The 19,226-nt window shown below is 47.0% G+C and overlaps 2 protein-coding genes across 2 annotated transcripts; both read left to right on the plus strand.

Annotated features, from left to right (window-relative positions):
- The first annotated feature begins 6,628 nt into the window (after positions 1 to 6,628).
- On the plus strand, positions 6,629 to 13,477 carry LOC125757364 (ubiquitin-activating enzyme E1 Y-like). The gene is made up of 4 exons (XM_049412904.1): positions 6,629 to 6,820; positions 11,266 to 11,330; positions 13,158 to 13,209; positions 13,361 to 13,477. The coding sequence occupies exons 1-4, from the start codon at positions 6,629 to 6,631 to the stop codon at positions 13,475 to 13,477; spliced, it is 426 nt and encodes a 141-aa protein (XP_049268861.1).
- Positions 13,478 to 15,507: 2,030 nt separating this feature from the next.
- Positions 15,508 to 16,983, plus strand: LOC119381818 (ubiquitin-like modifier-activating enzyme 1). Its single transcript, XM_037649574.1, has 2 exons — positions 15,508 to 15,645; positions 16,706 to 16,983. Exons 1-2 carry the CDS (start codon positions 15,549 to 15,551, stop codon positions 16,981 to 16,983), a joined length of 375 nt encoding a protein of 124 aa, XP_037505502.1. The 5' UTR covers positions 15,508 to 15,548.
- Positions 16,984 to 19,226: the final 2,243 nt, after the last annotated feature.

Consider the following 19,226-nt stretch of genomic DNA (forward strand, 5'->3'; position numbering starts at 1 on the left):
AATGAAGGGACCTCGCAATCCAGCTGCCATGACAACGAAGAAATTAAAAGAACAAAACGAAGAAACGAAACAACAAAACGAACAAGAACAAAATAAAAGTTGATTTGTATTATATACGCACAGTCTTACGTCTTTCTTAATGATGTAATGGGCTAACTTTCACGGGAGAGTTACGGTTTACCGATGATCTCCCCCTCTCGAGCTTCGCCCACTTATCATCATTCATTCCGTGGATATGGCTTGATTTTTTCTTTACAAGCATGTTCTTGAGATGCACAGGCATGACAGATCGAAAGCATATTTTTCGTGAGGCGCCTCCTGAGGTCACCGTGTGTTGATACACAACCGTGAAACAAAAGCTATATTTCAGAATCGGTGTCTAGATTTTAGTCTTTATGGGTGATACGAAATGACTGGTTCCCCAGATGTGAAAGAGAGACGTCCGTTTAATGGCAATACTAAAGGCAAACTGCTGTGCCGGCCACGTGCACGTGCCCTCGATGCCCCTCGGTTTCCTCTTCTTCGATAGAGTCTGGCGCGCTCCAAATTGCTCCGTTCCGCACTAGTTTGCAACAATTGGTATCGATATGTTTTTGGAATCCTGCCGCCAAATCCCCTTCAGAAATGATCTCGTATACGAGATATGGGAAACGTCTGCTGTGAATTGACGGCAGTTTTAAAACCTGTTCTCCCCTCCCGCGCTCCTACCTTCGTCATTGCCCTAGCCTAGCGGGAGTAAATTTTCGTGAATGCGGCCCGTTAGCTGAGGTGAGTTTGAGACCCCTGATATGGCGGAACAAGACGAAAGCTCAGACATTAACAATGTAGGCACACAAAGCAGGCTGTGCATGTCCATCTCGCGCCACATAACCACTGGGAGCCGTCACAGAGTCAGAGAAAAAGAATGTGCCTTTTATAGGGATTCTATAAAGACTCCATGCAGTCCTTACGTTTTAGAGGGGGGCTCTAACTTTCAAGAACGTTTTCCCGCTTTGGAGCTCTGTGATCGCTATTGCGATGACATCTCATAGGTATAATTTTAATATATTACATTTATTACTGCGATTACATAGTAACACTTGGGATATATTAGAATAACGAAAGCAAATAAAGCACGGAATAAGGAGATGTTACATATAAGCGCCTGGTCTATTTACTTTTACAGCGAAAGCTGTTATGAGATCATTTCACCGGCCGTTTTTGGTGCCGTAGTTGTCCGCCGCCGCCGCCGCCGGTGTCCGTAACCAGTATCGCTCGAAATAAGAAAAAAAACTAAATAAGAAAAATATTCCAGGATGGAACGAGGTTCGAACCTGGGCCCTCTGCGTGGGAGCCCAGTATTCAACCTCTGAGCCATGCCGGTGCTTCAAACTGCCTTGCAAAAAGGTCCTATACAGGTTTCATGTCGGGAAGGAACCACATTAGCATATGCAATATAGCGTGGTAAAAGAGTAGAATAAGCACCAAGCGTCGCACAACGCGAATTCTGTAACCAGGCGTCACACAATGCGAATTGCGCAACGAGTAGGTTGTTGAATGCTTCCAACCCATTACAAAGAGCTCTGCCATAATTCTTCATCGTCATCACGCACAGCATCAACAAAGTGCGCATAATGCCTTACATGCGTTTAGCAGGTACCACGGCTGTCTGTAGAATGACGAAAAATGGCACAGTGCCTATTGCCCTACTTCTAAAAAATTACAATGATTTATAGCGTAGTGGGTTCCTCGCAAGTGCACTTCTGTTGGTTGCCAAGGAAGCCCATAAGGCTCCCATGATCCATTTCCTCAGGGTCTCAATAAAGTAAATTCTCTCTCTCTCTCGCTCTACGTTTCTCCGGTTAAAGTGTGTTATAAAGCGTGGTGGGACAGTTAAATAACGACCGGGCGTCACACAATATGCGTTACGTAACTAGTGTGTCGTTTAAAGCTTCCGACCCATTACAAAGGGCGCAACCATAATTATTCATCGTCATCAACCGCCGCATCAACAAACTGCACATAATCGCTTACATATGGTACCTCGCTTCTCCGCAGAACATCGAATAATGTCGTGCTGGGTGCTTCCCAACTTCCCAAAAATTACGCTTTGTGGCGTAGTGGGTACGTTGCTAATGTACCTGTATTAGTAGCCACAGGAGAGTTTATAACGGGCTCTAGAAATGCCGCTCTTGCAGCTTTCGCTGTGACTGTGCTGCGCTTTCCGCGCAGGCCTGGCGTTTTAGCTCGCTCGCTTCAGATAAATCAAGTAGCTGATATGCAAAAAGCAACAAAAGTTCAGTACTCATCCCTCATAAAACTTCTCCGAATAGTGTACCCGACATAAAAATAGCGTTTTATTGCGATAGCATTTATATGGGCACTCTCGGCTGATTTTTGCCATCACCGTCTGTCGGCGCCGTCATGTCCCGGATATGTATATGTATATATATATATAAAAGGCACAAAGAAAAAGAAAACAGAAGAAAAAAAATACTGCATTACCAGACCGCGGATTCGAACCAGCAACACCTCGCTCCCCAGCACGCTGCGTTAGACAACTCAGCCACCCACCATGTATGTGCCGGCAAAATAACGGCGAGCTATTTATATACACCATGTACCGCTGGTGTTAAGCAGAGCTCGGAGGAGCGTGAGCGTGTTTTCTATCACGCAACGTCCTAATTTTCTTTCAATTTGAAAACTGCCCTTGAGTCGCGCAGGACAAAGTGTCCCTTTTCTGTACCCACTCGTGATGTGGAAGGAAAAAAAAAAGAAAGAACACCGGGAACACCTTGCATCAGACTCCCCCTTGTGGCTGGAGACGCAGGGGGTAACCCCATGCGCCACAGTTTAAAAGAAAAAGAAATATTTAAGAGCGTCTGATTCTCCATTGCCGACACTTGCAGACGCAGCGCTCCTAATTTTCTTTAATTTCGAATACTGCCCTTGAGACACGCATGACAAGGTGGCCATTTTCTGTACCCACTCGGGATGTGGAAGGAAACAAAAAAGACAAAGAACACCGGGCACACCTTGCATCAGACGCTCCCTGTGGTAGAAGACGCAGAGGGTCACTCCACGAGCCATAGTTTAAAAGAAGAAGAAATATCTAAGAGCGTCTAAATTCTAAATTTACCCACTTATATTAACCGCCGGTTTCATGGCCAATTCCCCAGAGTGGAGAAGAAGCAAGAATTAAGGGTCAAGCAAGCAAGCAAGCAAGCAAGCAAGCAAGCAAGCAAGCAAGCAAGCAAGCAAGCGTCTGATTATCCATTGTCGGCACTTGCAGCGGTGTTGCTCAAGCACATAGGCGTATCAACTGTGACAGTTTTTAGTTCACGCTTGCCCTGTGCATACCTGTGCGTTCATTTAGGGCGTCCTTCTTCGTGCTTCAGCGGCGCGCTGCAAGTATCGAGCTGTTTCTGGTTCTTCATGTGACATTTCGATTTCTTGCTATCGCATCCATTGCTTCGCCCTTGCGGCGAAACTGTTTTTTCGAGATGAAATGTGGGACATAACATATATGTATGCACAGCGTATGCGGAACAAGACACATTAAAGAGAAAAACAATTTTTCTATTATCATTAAATTACACTTCCACCATTTTAAAAGCACCGCGCTCGCCGCGACAAGACTCTTGGTAAGAGAGAAAGCTCGCAGGAAAATGCAGGTAACGACACCAACTTAAAATTCACGCAGGAAACGCCGTGGCGCCATAGATTCTGATGGCATCTACTGGAATCTACGTAGTTTATAGTGGGTAGAAATGAAGTACATTGACCTCTGAGGGGGTCATAGACTTAACGTACCAGGTTTCTGGAAATTTCGTTGAGCCAACGTCCCCAAAATACGATGAATACAGATTGAAATCCGTGACGTTAGGTACGGACATTTCAGCCGGAAATTTCAAAAGGGAACATTGACCTTGATTTTCTCCTTTATTAATAAACTTATTGATGGTGAAATTAATGACGTTCGGGCTCTCAGAGTACACTTTTTCGGTCTAAACCGATGATTGAGTGTGCTCACTTTAGTGACCCTTTAAGAACGGAGCAAAGTCCAAGCCCGGCCCGACCCGAACCCGCCACCTCAAACCCGGGCCCGGCCCTAAGCCTGCAGCTTCAGGCCCGAGCCCGGCACGGGCCCGCCGTGAAAACTACTTTACCCGGCCCGGCCCGGCCCACGGGCCCGGGCCGGGCCCATGTTTTCGGGTAGGCCCGAGCCCGTGCAGTGCTCTAGAAGAGAGAGAGCGAGAAAAAAAAAGAAGCGCCACGCGAGCGCCATCTGTAATCTAAACACGAAAGCGCATTAAAGTCTCCGAGATTTGCGCTCACAATCTCGGAGGCAACGACGCAACGCTGACGGTCGCGTCGCGCAGCCAGTATTTCCGCACCCGCAGGCAGCACCTGTTCCTACGCTGGCCTGTCACGCAGGCCAGCGTGGAGAGGGCATTGTCGGCGTTGGTTTGTGTTAGTAGGTAGGAATTCGTAGTACAGTTACTTCCACTCCTCTGAAGAACGTGGGATAAACATGTTTTACCCCTGTCCCGCTTTCTTAAGAAGATGGCAAGAAACTATATCACAAATCGAATGTTTATTTATGATTACCTTAACTTCGAATTTTTGCACAAAAAAAAATAATAAACGTTACGAACCGTTACGGAACATTCTTTTTTTTTTTCGTTCCGGAACAGAAACGGAACGGAACTCTTTGCGGTGGAACGAAACGAAAACCCAAATGAAACACTTTTCGTTCCGACACCCTGGATAAAGCGATAACTTGCAAGAGCCCGTTTCGCAGAAACTCCATGTGCGAAAAATCGCGACGGATGCAAAGGATGAAAATCGCGGTTGGAGCGGGAATCGAACTCAGCCATTCTGCGCGGCAGTTAAGTATTCTACCAGAGAGCCAGCTCTTGAATCTGCGTCGGAAAAATGCCCTATATGCAGTCGTCATGTCGGTCGAGAAGTTGGGTTAATACATGTAAAAACTTGGCTTGAGCTTCGCTTTGAAGAGTACAACGCGATAGCCTAATCGGACCGTGTTCGTATCGCCTTCCCAATCACTAGCCCAGCTCCGCTTCTCTGTGGAAACCTAAACCGTGCCCCAAGGAAAGCCAAAGTGTGGACGCCCTCTGGGTCCAATATCCATGCATGCGGCGCGATGAAACGCAGCCGCACGACGGGGCGACGCCGTTTAAAAGCGCAGCCGTGGGCCCTTTGCGCCATCCCGCGGGTGTTGCGTCAAGCCGCTGAAGAACCTCCGAGATGTGCGCACCACCAACGCTAAATGGTGTATATAAATACCGCTCGCCGTTAGTACGCTAGAGTATGTATGCGTGGTGGCCGAACGGCTAAGCACATCGCTCGTGCCGCGGAGCCGTGGGTCGCAGGTTCCAATCCCCAGTCACGCTCGAAGCGAAGATTTATTATTTCTTTATTTGCATCTACCTCAAATTTTCGCTCTCGGACAACGCTGAGTTTTCTCTCACAGCCAAAAACGCCGCCGCCGACAACGACACCGGAATTAGCGGAGCGAGCTCTTCACCGCTATGGCGTTAATACTTCGTGGCAGAAGTATGGGACCGCACTGGGTATCGCGCCATGTGAATCACGTAACGAGTAGTTGGTTTGAAGCCCATGCGTTACGGAGTGTTCAGCAATAGCTCATCATCATCGGCCACGGCACCGACAAAGTGCGCAGCAGCGTAGGTGCGCGTAGTGCCTTACAGACGTGTGGTGGTTACTTCACTAGCTCGTGCAACGAATTATAGTGCAGTGGGTACTTCGCACGTGTATTTTCAGGTAGCACCTTAAAGGGGTCATGAAGCACCCCTTGGGCTGATTGAAAAAACACATCCTGCGGAAAGCTGACACGGCTATGAACTGCTCTGCCAAATATTACAGTCGTGCGCGCCGCGTAATGGCCACAAGCGGAGCGCGAAGTTGCCGTTTCCCCAGGCACCCTCTTTTCAAACAGAGGCCGGTTCTCACTCTCGTCGGTGGGCGGGGCGTCTGTCCGCTGTACGTAGCAAGAGACATAGCATGCTTATTGGCCGACAGCCGACGTAAATTGAGAGCGGCGTTCGGATCAGATGCGCTTCTTGCCGCGGGGTGCCGGCGCCGCACTCCTCAGTACACGGTAGCCGCACTTGCGCAAGCGAATCACAGCGGGAGAGCGATCGCGTTTCATGACGCGCGCTGGCGTAACTTCTTTCCCCCATGCCATCCCTCCCTGTCTAGCTTCCAGTGCGCTCGCCGGCACGAGAAAAGAGAGAAAGCGTCGGGAGCGTGCGCCAAACCCCCGTAACTCCGCTGATTCTTGACGGATTCGAGAAATTTTTGCGGCAATCGATTCGGGTAGAAACTTTACAACGGCCAACGTCGCGCGCACCGACATTCCTTCCCTCACTGCGCTGTTAAGGTGTCCACAGGGAAGCGATGCATGACAACCTGGCAAGCGAATGAGGAGGCGATGCGAACGTGGTTCAGAAATGCTCTCGCGTGCCGCTCTCATTATTAGCGGAGTTTAAATACGATAATGCCTGCCCGTGGCGCACCTCGAATTATTTATCGTGCATAATAATTAGCGCTGTGTCGCAGCGAGTGCGTTCGAGCTTGGCTGATTGAAATACATCGCGCAGGCATGTACATGGATAAACGCTGCATGTGCTACCGGAAGCCCCTGCTCGAGTCTGGCACTATGGGAACCAAGGGCAACGTACAGGCCGTAAAGCCCGACCTGATCGAGTCGTACTCGTCATCCCACGACCCACCAGAAAAATCGATACCAGTCTGCACCATCAAGCATTTTCCCAACATCGAGCACACACTGCAGGTACATATTATTTTATTTGAGTAATCGAATGAACTTTTGACATCGAGAGCAGGTGAGGTCATCCGAGCGATCTCCTTCAATGCCAAATATTCCATGGGAACCTGTCCTCAAGCTACCGCCCGGTCCCGCAATGTCCTGCCAAATCATGTACTCATCTCGGGTTTTTTCGATCCACCTCTTAGAAAATCTTAAAATATGTAACGAAAGTAGTCACGTCTCTTTTGTCGATGCAGTCCAGCAATGCTCGTCCAAATGGCATTGATTCCTCTCTTTGTTGGTCGGTAAATGTTTTCGGAAACCACTTTGCATGTACAAATTTCGTTACAGACCACGAGATGTCAAGAGGCTGCACTAATGAAGCAACAAAAGAAAAAAATCAAAGCAGTGGGCTTCATTCATCACTTCATTCATCACAGCAGTGGGCGCCATTCGTCTCAATGCCCTCTTGTCAAACGGGTTCAATGCCAAGGCGCTGAACTTCAATAGAGATGGTTTAAAGAGGCTGGCACATCGTTACAAACGGTATGGTATGGAAAAACTTTATTTAGGTCCGTCGGGGCGTGAACTAGCACGTAGCGGGCCGCTCCCACGTCGGGACAGATAGGCCTAACCTGTCCGCCACGTCGTGGGCCCGTTGGACTGCCCATAGCTGCGTCCTGAAATCCGTACTGCGTAGCGCAGCATCCCACTTTGACGATGTAACGTTTTGAACCCGTAACGCAGGGCACCGCCAGAGCATATGATCTAAGCTGGCAAAGTCTGAGCAAAGCGCGCTTGTGTTTGACGTCTGAATTTCTGGGTAAATTTTGTGCAAGAGGGCGGGACTGGCATATGCCCCGACCTGCAGGAGTCTGAGCGTCAATGCCTGAGGCCTGTTCAGTTTACTGTGCGGTGGCGGATACTTTCGCCTCTTCAGATAAAAGTTCTTGCAAAGTTCATTGTACGTCGTTGGGGGATCTTTGTTGTCAACAACCTCATCGTCATGCCGTTCAGTAGCTACGCGGTCGACGACTCCTCGCGCAGCTCTGTGGGCCTTCTCGCTGAGGTTGGACGCAGCGCCCTCGATCTGTCCCATGTGAGCTGGGAACCATACGATTGTGTGTTGTTGTACCTCCTTATTTCGCAGGATCCGCAAGGCTGATTCCGAGATGGTGCCCCTACCGAATGCTCGGACTGCTGATCTCGAGTCACTGTATATTGATGTTCTCCCGTCGTCTAGCAGGGCCAAGGCTAGTACGACCTGTTCGGCAACCTCAGCCGTTGTGGTCCGGACCGACGAGGAGTTTGTAACAATGCCATCTTGATCAACAGCGACTGCAACGAATGCTTTTCCGTTCGGGTACCGTGCAGCGTCAACGAAACAGCAACTCCGGGCATGTGCATGGGCACTCTCAAGGAGGGCTTTAGCCCTAGCCCGTCGTCTGCCTACATTGTATGCAGGATGGACATTCCGAGGTATGGGTGCCACGGTAATACGCTCTCTTTGTTCTCGAGGAGCGAGTAGGTGGGGATACGAAAATAATGATAAAATATGAAAGCACGACATCTGGCCGATCTTGAAAGCTTTGCACAGACATAATTAGCTGATTCAGGAGTGAGCGTTACACTGAACTATACCAATCCCGGGTACATTAATGATCCAAGGGGAAGGTACGTAATGTTTGTGCTTTTAAACGCATAGAACACACAAAGTTGAAGAAGCATGACCTTTTGGATCTGTTTACGCTCATGATTTATCGTATCGGTTTCGTAAAGCCGCACGTGACGTCACGTATAGATAGAGGTTTTAGACGGAGCTGTCAACCCTTAAACATGATTTGTTGTTGTGTACTTGTACAGGCTTTATGACATCCTCTTGCTAATAAAGTTCAAATTCAGTTATGAGACTATTTGCTCCGAGCTCCGCCGGATGTCGCACTGCACCACATCTCATGTACTATCACCACCGACAGAAACGCATACCTGCGGTCTGAAAACCCCGGACCTGCCAAAGAGCTTCCCGTAATTCATGTTTCCATTTTCAATCCAAGTTTTTGTTGCGAACTGCACAGGTTTGATGTCTGCCTGGCAGCGCACAGAAATGGCTTTGGGGTGTGTCTAGATAAGATCGAACACGAGGTCCCGGTCACTATTCCCGATTGTGATGAAATTTACTGTAGGTTTAGGCATTACACCCAGAACAATGGTTTCGCAGTTAGTTTTGCGAAAAAAAAATTTGTTCGCCTGAAAAAAAATATACAACTTTTGGCCGCAAAAAACGCTTTTTCGCCAAATTCGCGATTTCTGAATTTTGAGCGCGACTGCTGTATGCAACGAGAACTCTGCCGGCGATTTCCCAGTGAGCGCCTCCAGTAGTGCGCTCATGTGTTGCTTTCTCTCTTCTGATGGCCTAAAGATAATTAGGTTCATTCTATGAGCAACATATGACACAAAAGCAAGCCATTGACATCTAAAGAAAGCTGTCATATTTGCTTCCGATGGTCGAGCAACTCAAACTGCAGTTGTTCATCTCGTGCCAGAACACTTGTGTCAGCCGGCTGTGAAAAGAAGTGTGTCCGAGTCCATTACGTCATTAAAGAACCGCTTTTACAACACTGTATTATTGTGCGTCCGCAGATAGAATATTCAACGCAAGTCGAGCGCTTATCACGATATTATGCGGCTTCGGGCATAACAGCAGGAAAAAAAAACATCCATGCTGTATTGAAGGCGCTCACTGGGAAATCACCGGCAGAGTTTTCGTTGCATACTATGACATTTGTTGGCACTTAACAGCCTTTAACTTTCACAGTGATGCATTCCTTCTCTCGTTTGTCCTCTGAGCGTAGTTTGGCGCTCAAGAGGAGCTCATCCGCAGTCGAAGCGGCACTCATGTAATGTCAGCGCCGGCAGCATCGAGCGGCCGCTGCTGCGGGTTTGTCAAGCTGCTCATCGCAAGACAAAGCTTGCTGAACCATGACACCGGGCTGTGCATTTGTTGGTGTGGAGCTGCTGATTTGTGATTATGTCACGTACAAGTATTTTTAGCATCTTATATCCGAGTTTCGGCCCATAACGAACGACGCCGCCGCTAGGCCGGCATGGTTACATTTGACGCACTATAACTTGTTAGCAACCAAAATAATGCAACGTTTTTTTCTGCACAATGGTAGATGACATCCTTTACTTCAATCAGAGGGATTTTAAAAAAATTAAAAATGACCTTTTTGAGAAAATCATTTTCAAAGTTCGGCGTTTTTAGTGAATCACTTAGGTTTTAGCCCAATTATCGAGTAAAACGGAGCGCGATAAAACCACGCAAATTATTTTAAAAGAGAGTTAAGGTATCAAAGTTAATATGTAGCGATTTTTATTATCCTCACTTTAACTTGCTTGCAGCAATAAATTCCTGAAGTAGAGGTATTTTCGTGCGATTTGCCAAGTTTGTGATTTTTTTCTTCAAATGTGCTTCGACAAGCGAGGGAAATAATAGACTCATAAGATTGTATTTCACTTGTTCTTTAAAAGAAATAAATATTGTGAAGAAGAAGTGCACCGTTTTTTACCTACGTGCGCTCAAAATTCAGAAATCGCGAAATTCACGGAAAAGCGTTTTTTGCGGCCAAAAGTTGCATATTTTTTTTGCAAGCGAACAAAATCTTTTTTTTCGCGAAACTAAGTGCGAAACCATTGTTCTGGGTGTAATGCCTAGACCTACAGTAAATTTCATCACGATTCGGGAATGGTGACCGGGACCTCGTGTTCGATCTTATCTGGACACACCCTTTGTGTTCAAACTTCGGAAATGGGATTTACGGCATTACATTTTTCAGCCGCTTCGTTAAGAGCAGGGCCCAAATTAACAAAGCTTTCTGTATGCACGTGTTATTGCCCTTGGCTGGCAGCGATTCGGTAACAATTTATTCAGCATTACGATTGGATAACATTTCCCTTTACGAACGGTACGAGCGCAATGAGCCTTTGCGAATACGGCTCCTGTGTTTGGGTTTTTCTCAATAGTGGCGTTGCCATTGCGACTTCTTTAAACTCAGTTTAACCGCTTGTCCTGTAGCCAGCCGGGGCCGTCAGGCTTGTATAATGGATCCTGATAACTTGGGTAACCGAGGACGGCATCGTAAGTCCTGCTAACTTGCCTGCCGTGAACTCAAATCAGGGTTATTGCATTGTTTGCGTAACCTGCACAGCACATTCAGCGAAAAGTGAGGCAGTAGTAAAGACTTCCATTTACATTAAGATCTTTCGTAAGGGCAAAAGCTATAACCAATGCTGATGCTTGACACTATGGTGAAGGTGAGCGGTCAATCCTAAATATACGTTCGAAAAGTTTTTGCGTATTGAGAGCAATTATGCATAACACACCGTCTTTGTCGCAGCACTGTTTAAACTCTGACTGTTTTTTGTGTTAAAAATACTTAATAAAAAGCAATCGAAATTGTTCTTTCCAGCGGGTCCGAGATGAGTTTGAGGGTCTCTTCAAGCAGGCGGCCGCGAACGCTGTCCAGTACCTGACGTGAGTGTAAAATGCAGAGCGAAAGCGAATATGGGCGACTAGTCACAGTATGACATCTACTGAAGACAACGTTTCCTTACGATATCAGGAAAATCTGAAGTTCACGGGAAACTGCAAGTAGTAAATCATGAGCTATTTTTCCTTAGCCGTTCTGAGAGCTCTCCTCACAAATGCCCCCCCCCCCCGCCCCACAAACCCCTATTATTGATTGAGCGTTTGTCCCGTGTATAACATCCTCTGGTGTTGTGTTTTTTCTTGCGCTCAATAAATTTGGCATTATACTCCTTTAAAATATTCACACTCATTTCGCAATTTCTTCATCTTTCTGGTTATTACCATGTCGCAAAGTAAAGCAAGCTGTTCGACAATGTGTGCACCTGACGATTCGACGCATCGTCGAACTTATTCGACGATGTGTGCAGCTGACGATCGTTTCACCTTTACGTAAAGTTGGGTGTTTTTCGGGGGCGGTATTATGCAGAAATCACGATTCTGTTAGGCTCGCATTGACGTTATTGATGCATTACTGCCCTAAGCGTCTCTCGAGATCAAGGAATGTCAACGTAGTGGTGCACATGAGCACCAATGCTTGCAATACTTGACACGTTCAAGAGGTTCATAAGCGACGGCGGCAAAACCCCGAAAAAAATGGGGAATGACGTCGCAATGAACTTTCTGGGTTGCTAACTAGACCTCACCTAAAATAGGAAACGGCATGCTCTATTGGAGAGAGGTAGGCTAGTCTCCTTCAGAGCTGTAAAATAACGCCGTAGCTCACAGATGTTGGAATTGTGGCGTTGTTAATTACACTTTTTTTCAAATTTGCTTGCATTGACGTTATTTTTAAGCCGAAGAGAGGCTTGATACAGCTGTTAATGCCTTTTAGATGTGACGCATCTTACAGCGGAGTTCAATCCGGTGGTGGCGGTGTGCGGCGTGACCACCCTTACTGCGCATGCGCAAACCCTCTCCACTTCCCCTCTCCACTTCCCCTACCCGCCCCATCCCTCCCCCTTTCCCTCCCCCTCTCCTTTCCCCCTCTACACTTCCCCTCTACACTGCTCCTCTCCTCTCCCCTCTCCTTTCCCCCTCTCCACTACCCCTCTTCCCTTTCCCCCTCACCACTCCACCTCTGAAACGCGGGCTCTACATGCCGAAACACTGCTTCGCATCCCCTCATGATCCCCTTTAGCGGGAGATGGTGTGATTTTTTTTAGCTTCAGCGTAAACAGTAGGCCGAAGACTTTTAGCAGCAGCAGTGTAGACTGAGTCTTCTAGGTGCACCGCAAAATGATCGCGAGCAAACGCGGTAGATTTTTTTGTGATAATGTTCCAATGTCTACAGACGATGTTGGAGCAGTAAAATCTTGGACATTGTGTTTCACTTCTCCCCGTGTATGACAATCCTCTTGAAGTACAAGCGCTGTAGTACGCTATGCTCCTTATGCTATTACTTTGAGCTGTAATCCCGTAATCAACTTTTTGCAGTATAGCAGTGTCACAAAAAATACCCAAACCTCCGGTGTCTCCTATGGTCTGCTACTAAATGGCATCGGTAGGTAAAGCTGATTACACTTAGCCGCAGACCTGAGAAGCACCGTTTTAGGGTCAGTATTCTCGGAATCATCGGCATACATTTAGCCCACTGTCTTGTTGTTGCGGTCGAGCTTGCTGGTCGCTGTGGCTTCGTTGCGTTCATGCCTTCATTTTCCTCTGACACGTCATACTCATTTTGGTTTCAGCTAAGCCTCCTAGTTGGTGTCGTGATCGCATCACAAAGAATGCAACAGGTGAACTGATGTTTCTGTTATTCGCTGACCATTACAGTGACCCTGAGTTTTTGCCCAACATGACTCAAAGGCTACAACCCAACCAGCAAGTAAGAAACTGTATTTCCCTTCATTTTTGCTGCAGTCTGCGAATGATTCGGAAGTTGTCCGGCATTAGCGCGCGCAAACAACACTTCGAAAACAAAACCGTCGTTTGGAGCAAAGCGAGTAAATACGTTTATCTTTTCATTTTCGACGCAGGTGGTGATGCTGGAGGAAATGAAGAAAATTCTCGTCGACGAGAGAGCGACCGTCTTCGCCCGACTGCGGTTTCAGGAACAGTACAACACCGAGATACGACAGCTGCTCCGCAAATAACCCGAGGATCACGTAAGGGCTCACATTTCGCGGGCAGTGCAAGCAGCGTTGACGGAGATGCGGGGCTACCATGTAACTTCTGAAGAGATGCCGAGAACGGTGACCTAGCCTACGTTGATACATACGACGCTCTTGTTAAATTCATGTACAGGTACCGGTCCTGTTAAGAGTGGTGGCTCTATAAGCGAAAGTGGAGAAAATGAAACGTGGTTAGGAATGCCAATCTAATGTTTTCGCATAAAGGAGCCGTTATTCTTGATATTTCACGTTCGGCGCTGCTTAACTGTACACACGAATATATATGTAGCAATACTTTAGTGCGTGTAAAGACATAAGTAGACTAAGTTGGGCGAACATTGCTGCGTCCATGAAGAGAGTGACGTTATCGGTGAAATGGTCACGTTGTGTTTTAGGGGAACATAGGACGTCGGAGGCTGCAAAACGTAGACCAGAACGTTTCGAACAGTTCACAATCACTGTCCCCTACGAGTTCGCGCGTTTGCCTGTCGACCGATATTGAAGATGGTTATGAATTAACCAGCGGGCTGTATACCTTTCGCAACTGCTCTTCCTCGCAGATCACGAGCTCCGGGGCTCCATTCTGGTCTGGCTTCAAACGGTGCCCTCGCCCCATCGAGTTTGATCCCAACAAAGTAAGAGTATAGCGTATAGAAGTTGTGCAATTGTTTCTGTGGTTCTCTGTGTGTATTTTCTGGGCACAACATTAATTAGAACTAACAAGAAAGCCAAGGAAAGAACAGGGGTTGTTATTTGTAGCAATTAGGATGTAAATGTGCAGAAAGTAAAATGGACGAAAATATAATTTGCCGCCAGCAGTGACCGAACCTGCGACCTTCGAATTACGCATCCGATGCTCTACCTACTGAGCTACAGCGGTGGTCACCCCTCCCTCCACTGTATGGGGTATATTTGTGCATTAAACTTCGGAGTGTTAGTCAGCGCCGCTAATAGTCGACGACGAGTGTGGAACACTCTTTTTCGGCTTCCTGGCGTCACGAAGCACGTTATCTTTTTACGAGCTGGCCGCTGACCAATAATCCCTCGCATACTACTATAAGGCATCCAGTCTGCCAGAACGAGACGCTCGCTACGAATGAAGGAACGATGACATTTAGGGCCCATAGAATGGACGGGAGGATAACCGCCGCCGTAGCTAAGTAGTAGAGCATCGGACGCATTATTCGAAGGTGGCAGGTCCCGTCCCTGCCAGTGGCAAGTTATCTTTTCGTCCACTTTACTTTCTTCACATTTACATCATAAAGGCTACAAATAACATCCTCTATACGTTCCTTGGCCTTCCTACCTGCTAGTTCTAATTAATGTTGTGTCTAGCAAAGAAATACGAGCCCTTAAAATGTCTTCTTTCGTTCTGTGTGTATTTGTGTTTTCAGATGTGTATGGCGCGTCTGCGCTGATATAGAAAACAGAGCTTGTTGGTGTCGGTTCATTATGTGGTTCGTGCAAATCTCGTGGAACGGAAGATCGATGGACGAAGGAGAAATAGGCTGATCCTCGATTAAATTTTATTTGGGAAAAGAATAAAGAGTCCGGGCCGCAATTAATAACATGTGTGAACCTCTAGAAGTGGCTAATTTTCGGGCAAAAAAATGCACTGCATATCATCCAAGCTCGCGGCACATGCTGATCAAGAATTGATATTCGTTCTCCCATAACCGGAATAACCGTGCACTGCGCTCCCCCTACTCACGTTCCCCTCTTTTTTTTTCTTGGGATGAGAAAGACCTCGATCACCTCTCGCTGCTGGGTGCTATACTCTGCTCCACCCTTGTGTTTCTTCCTCGTCCACACACCCAAGCGACACCATGAATGAGCCTGTATTTCTTGATTTTCTTGTGTCACAGGGCACTCTTGTTGCTTGTATTACAACATAACGCTCGTGGTGCTTGTACGACTAGCAACATTGCCTTCGCGTTGTGTCGCAGACCCTGCACATGGACTACATCGTGGCTTCAGTGAACCTGCGAGCTACCCCCCCCCCCCCCCGGTGTTTGGCATTCCGCACAATACCAACCGTGAGGCGATCGCCTAAATGCTCAAGGAAGTTGAAGTTCCAGCATTCGATCCCCAACCGAACCCAGTCCCGAACAACGCCGCCGACAACGCCAACATTGCAGTGCCACAGAACGGTACGTGTTCAAATTGCTACGTCATTTTGCCTTTGAATATTCGTAATTCAACAATATAGCGCATCCACTTGAAAGCGAGAGAGTGAAGCCAACGAAATCATAAAGAGCGTGAGGAGAGGTTTGAGTTTAATTGCTGAAACTTCATTGAGACAAGCGAACTGAAAATTCCTTGCGTACTGGCGGTCCTACTCAGGTAACAAGGCACCACAAGGTGATCAGATAACAAGGCGCCCCGCCACGGTGGTCTAGTGGTTATGGCGCTCGACTGCTGACCCGAAGGTCGCGGGATCGAATCCCGGCCGCGGCGGCTGCATTTTCGTTGGAGGCGAAAATGTTTGAGGCCCGTGTACTTAGCTTTAGGTGCACGTTAAAGAACCCCAGGTGGTCGAAATTTCCGGAGCCCTCCACTACGGCGTCTCTCATAATCATATCGTGGTTTTGGGACGTTAAACCCCAGATATTATTATTATTATTATAACAAGGCGCCACAGTGCATCGCATTGCTGTCACTAGGGTGTAGCATCAGACCCCGTAAACAAGCATGGCTAGGGCGCATTGATTATAGGAGCAATCAATCATCTGATGACTTGCATGCATAATGTTTATGAAATGGAAAAGTCGGTAATAGATTTATTCCCATTTAGAAGGTCGTTTAAGGGGAGGTATAAAAGCTAACGTATTATAGTGTAGCCTAAGTGGTAGCTTAACACTTGTTTCTTTTTCTACTGCGAGAGTGTGCCTTTGCTAACCACCTCGCCGTTATTGGAGAGCGCTGGCTGGTGTCCTTGTTTACCGTATTCACTCACACACTACCAGCATTGGCTATTTCTGGCTGCTTTCGTCTAATGTTGGATAACTGATTGCCCAATATTGGCTAGTGGTCGCTTCCGATTGGCGAATGTCGGCTGGTGTTACAACATACTGACTATCGTTGCCTAATATAAGCTGTCAGTTGCTATCATTCATTCGCTCTCAATCCAATGGTGTGTTGTGTTCGCATATATAGGTAGACAACAGCTCTAGTTAGATCCGCCTGAACTTTTCTATCTCTCACGTGCAGACTTAGAGCGCTTAGACGACCTACTGGACGAACTGCCGGAAAGGGATGAGCTCGAGGAAGTGCACCTTGAGACGCTGGATTTTGAGAAGGACGTTGATGCAAACTTCCACATGGACTTCATCGTGGCGGCCTCAAACCTGCGTGCCGCCAACTACGACATCGAGCCGGCCGACCGGCTCAAGATCAAGCTCATCGCGGGCAAGATCATACCGGCCATTGCCACCACCACATCGCTCGTCGCTGGTCTCGCCTGCCTCGAGTTGTACAAGGTGACGTAACCGCGCACATTGCGATGCCTACTTACGCGGAAACATGTTAACGCTAAAGGCTGACTGTATGCTACGCGTGTAACCCAGGACAATAAACATATGGTATGCGTTAACTGATTGAAGGACGATGCTATCTGTCATGATGGTGTAGCGGTTTTGGAGTTCTACTGCTAAGCTTGAGGTTGCGGACTCGATTCCCTGCCACGGCGGACGCAGTTAGATAGCAGGAGCTAAATGCAGAAACGATCGTGTGCTAGAATTTCGGTGCACATTAAAGGGACACTAAAGGCAAATAACAATTTATGTCAGAGTGAAAGCTCAATGTGTGACAACTTCTAAAACGACGATATTATCAACAGCAGTGCCCTACTTACCGAGAAATTAAGCTAAATGTATCACATGATGACCGCCACCAGTGCGAAATTTTCGAAGTGATCCCGATGACGTATGAGAGTCTGCCTACAATAAATCACTAGTAATCAAACTAGCAGTAATCTCTCTTTTTTTTAATTTATTTATACCTTCAAGGCCAGAGCGCATTACAGAGGTGAGCGGTAGTATTCAAAAGAACAATTCAAATGCTTGGTTGTAAAAGACTAGCTAATTATTCACAGCAAGTAATATTGTGCCTTATGAAGCTCTTAGTTATCCGTGTAAATGTGTGGTTATACAATTTTCGCCAGTGATTCAGGTAAAGCGAACACCTTGAACACAAGAGATTGACGCGAGTTTATACGGGAAAGGAATATCCGAACTTGAACGTAAATCGAGTTTAAGAAAGCTGCAGTGCAATTTTTTAAGTAGATGCGAAATGTGAAGTAGAGCAGCGTTTTACAACTCAAAAGCGGTAGCATTGGTTCTACCGCTACAGCTGCCTTTTATGGCTTTAACCGGATTTCACAATTGCCTCTCTCCTCCCATTCACATCGCCTCTAATTCGAAGTTTACTTGGGCCCCGAACTTTTACGTTTAAATTAGTGAACACTACAGCAATTACTTGCAAACAAATTGTTTGCTTTTGCGAATTTTTGCCTGCGTAAATACGCGCATATAATATTATCCCTTTTTAAATTTGCGGCGTTTTTTTTTAGCGCTGACGAAACAAAAGCGTGATATTTTTATAGCGTTATAGCAAACGTGATAAAACACCACTCCACAGGAATTGTCATCACAAGTATCCCCCCTCCCCACCACCTCCTCCACTATACTCGCAAACCTATAATGCCTAGAAGAAAATTCCGCTTTGCACTGAGCGTACAATTGCTCAGAGCTGCCCTTCATGGCCTTCGATGTTCGTGACAATATAAAAAAAAATCGGCCATTACATTCCGTTATGAGGTTATGGTGCTTGACTGCTGACCCGATGGTCGCGGGATCGAATCCCGGCCGCGGCGGCCGCATTTCGATGGATGCGAATTGCTAGAGGCCCGTGTGCTTAGAATTAGGTACATGTTGAAGGAGCCCAGGTGGTCGGAATTTCCAGAGCTCTCATAATCATGCATCGTGATTACGGGACGTAAAATCCCAACAAATATTACAAGATACGCACCGGGGAGCAGTTGTCCCTTATATGAGGTGTCTCTTGCAAGCAAGGTACCATGTTCTAATTTTCTGATCAACCCTTATTTTGATGTAGGCAGAGTAGCCTATTATATACAAAATTGTCTCCTACCTCACGGTGTCTTATAAAAGTGTTAAAAGTCTGTTACCTTCATGGCCATGTATGTGGCACGGTTCGACGCCGCTGCGGTCCGTGCGTCTTATCTCGTTATTGGATTTGGCGAAGCGAGTTCCAACGTGAGAACGAAATTACGAATCCTAGCCATTGACAGCGCGCTGTTAAATACACGGATAATTCAATTTCAGTGATCGTCACAGAAATTCCAGGGCACCTTGTTCGTAAAACGCGCTGGTAACGGTATACTGAGCATTAAGGTTGATGGCTGGTGTGTTAACGCACTAAAGATCCTGGGCAGCGGGAAAAAAAAAACATGCCTGTCACCTTAGCCGAGGGTTCAAGTTTCAGCTAAGTGCTGTAAAGCATTGTTTAGCTCGCCGTTTTTCAGTGTCACAACAGAAGTCTGAAATGATATCCGAGTTGATTATTCGAGGCCTTACGGTTCCATAGCACTAAACGAGCCACTTTACTACAACATTTAGACAATGTTAGACGTATTTGGGCAGGTTGTTAGATTTCGCATTGCAGCTCTTCGGAGCTTAATAATTGCTTTGTGAACGACTCGCAACACATT

The sequence above is a fragment of the Rhipicephalus sanguineus genome, chromosome 2 (assembly GCF_013339695.2).
Source record: "Rhipicephalus sanguineus isolate Rsan-2018 chromosome 2, BIME_Rsan_1.4, whole genome shotgun sequence".
NCBI classification, from domain to species: Eukaryota; Metazoa; Arthropoda; class Arachnida; order Ixodida; family Ixodidae; genus Rhipicephalus; species Rhipicephalus sanguineus.

What these genes read in the sequence shown, in the direction of transcription:
- LOC125757364 (XM_049412904.1), top strand. Translation starts at nt 6,629, where the DNA reads ATGTACATGGATAAACGCTGCATGTGCTACCGGAAGCCCCTGCTCGAG. An exon ending in ACATCGAGCACACACTGCAG is followed by an intron (nt 6,821 to 11,265) that starts GTACATATTATT and finishes TGTTCTTTCCAG; the next exon opens with CGGGTCCGAGATGAGTTTGA. An exon ending in AACGCTGTCCAGTACCTGAC is followed by an intron (nt 11,331 to 13,157) that starts GTGAGTGTAAAA and finishes TGACCATTACAG; the next exon opens with TGACCCTGAGTTTTTGCCCA.
- LOC119381818 (XM_037649574.1), top strand. Translation starts at nt 15,549, where the DNA reads ATGCTCAAGGAAGTTGAAGTTCCAGCATTCGATCCCCAACCGAACCCA. An exon ending in CATTGCAGTGCCACAGAACG is followed by an intron (nt 15,646 to 16,705) that starts GTACGTGTTCAA and finishes TCTCACGTGCAG; the next exon opens with ACTTAGAGCGCTTAGACGAC.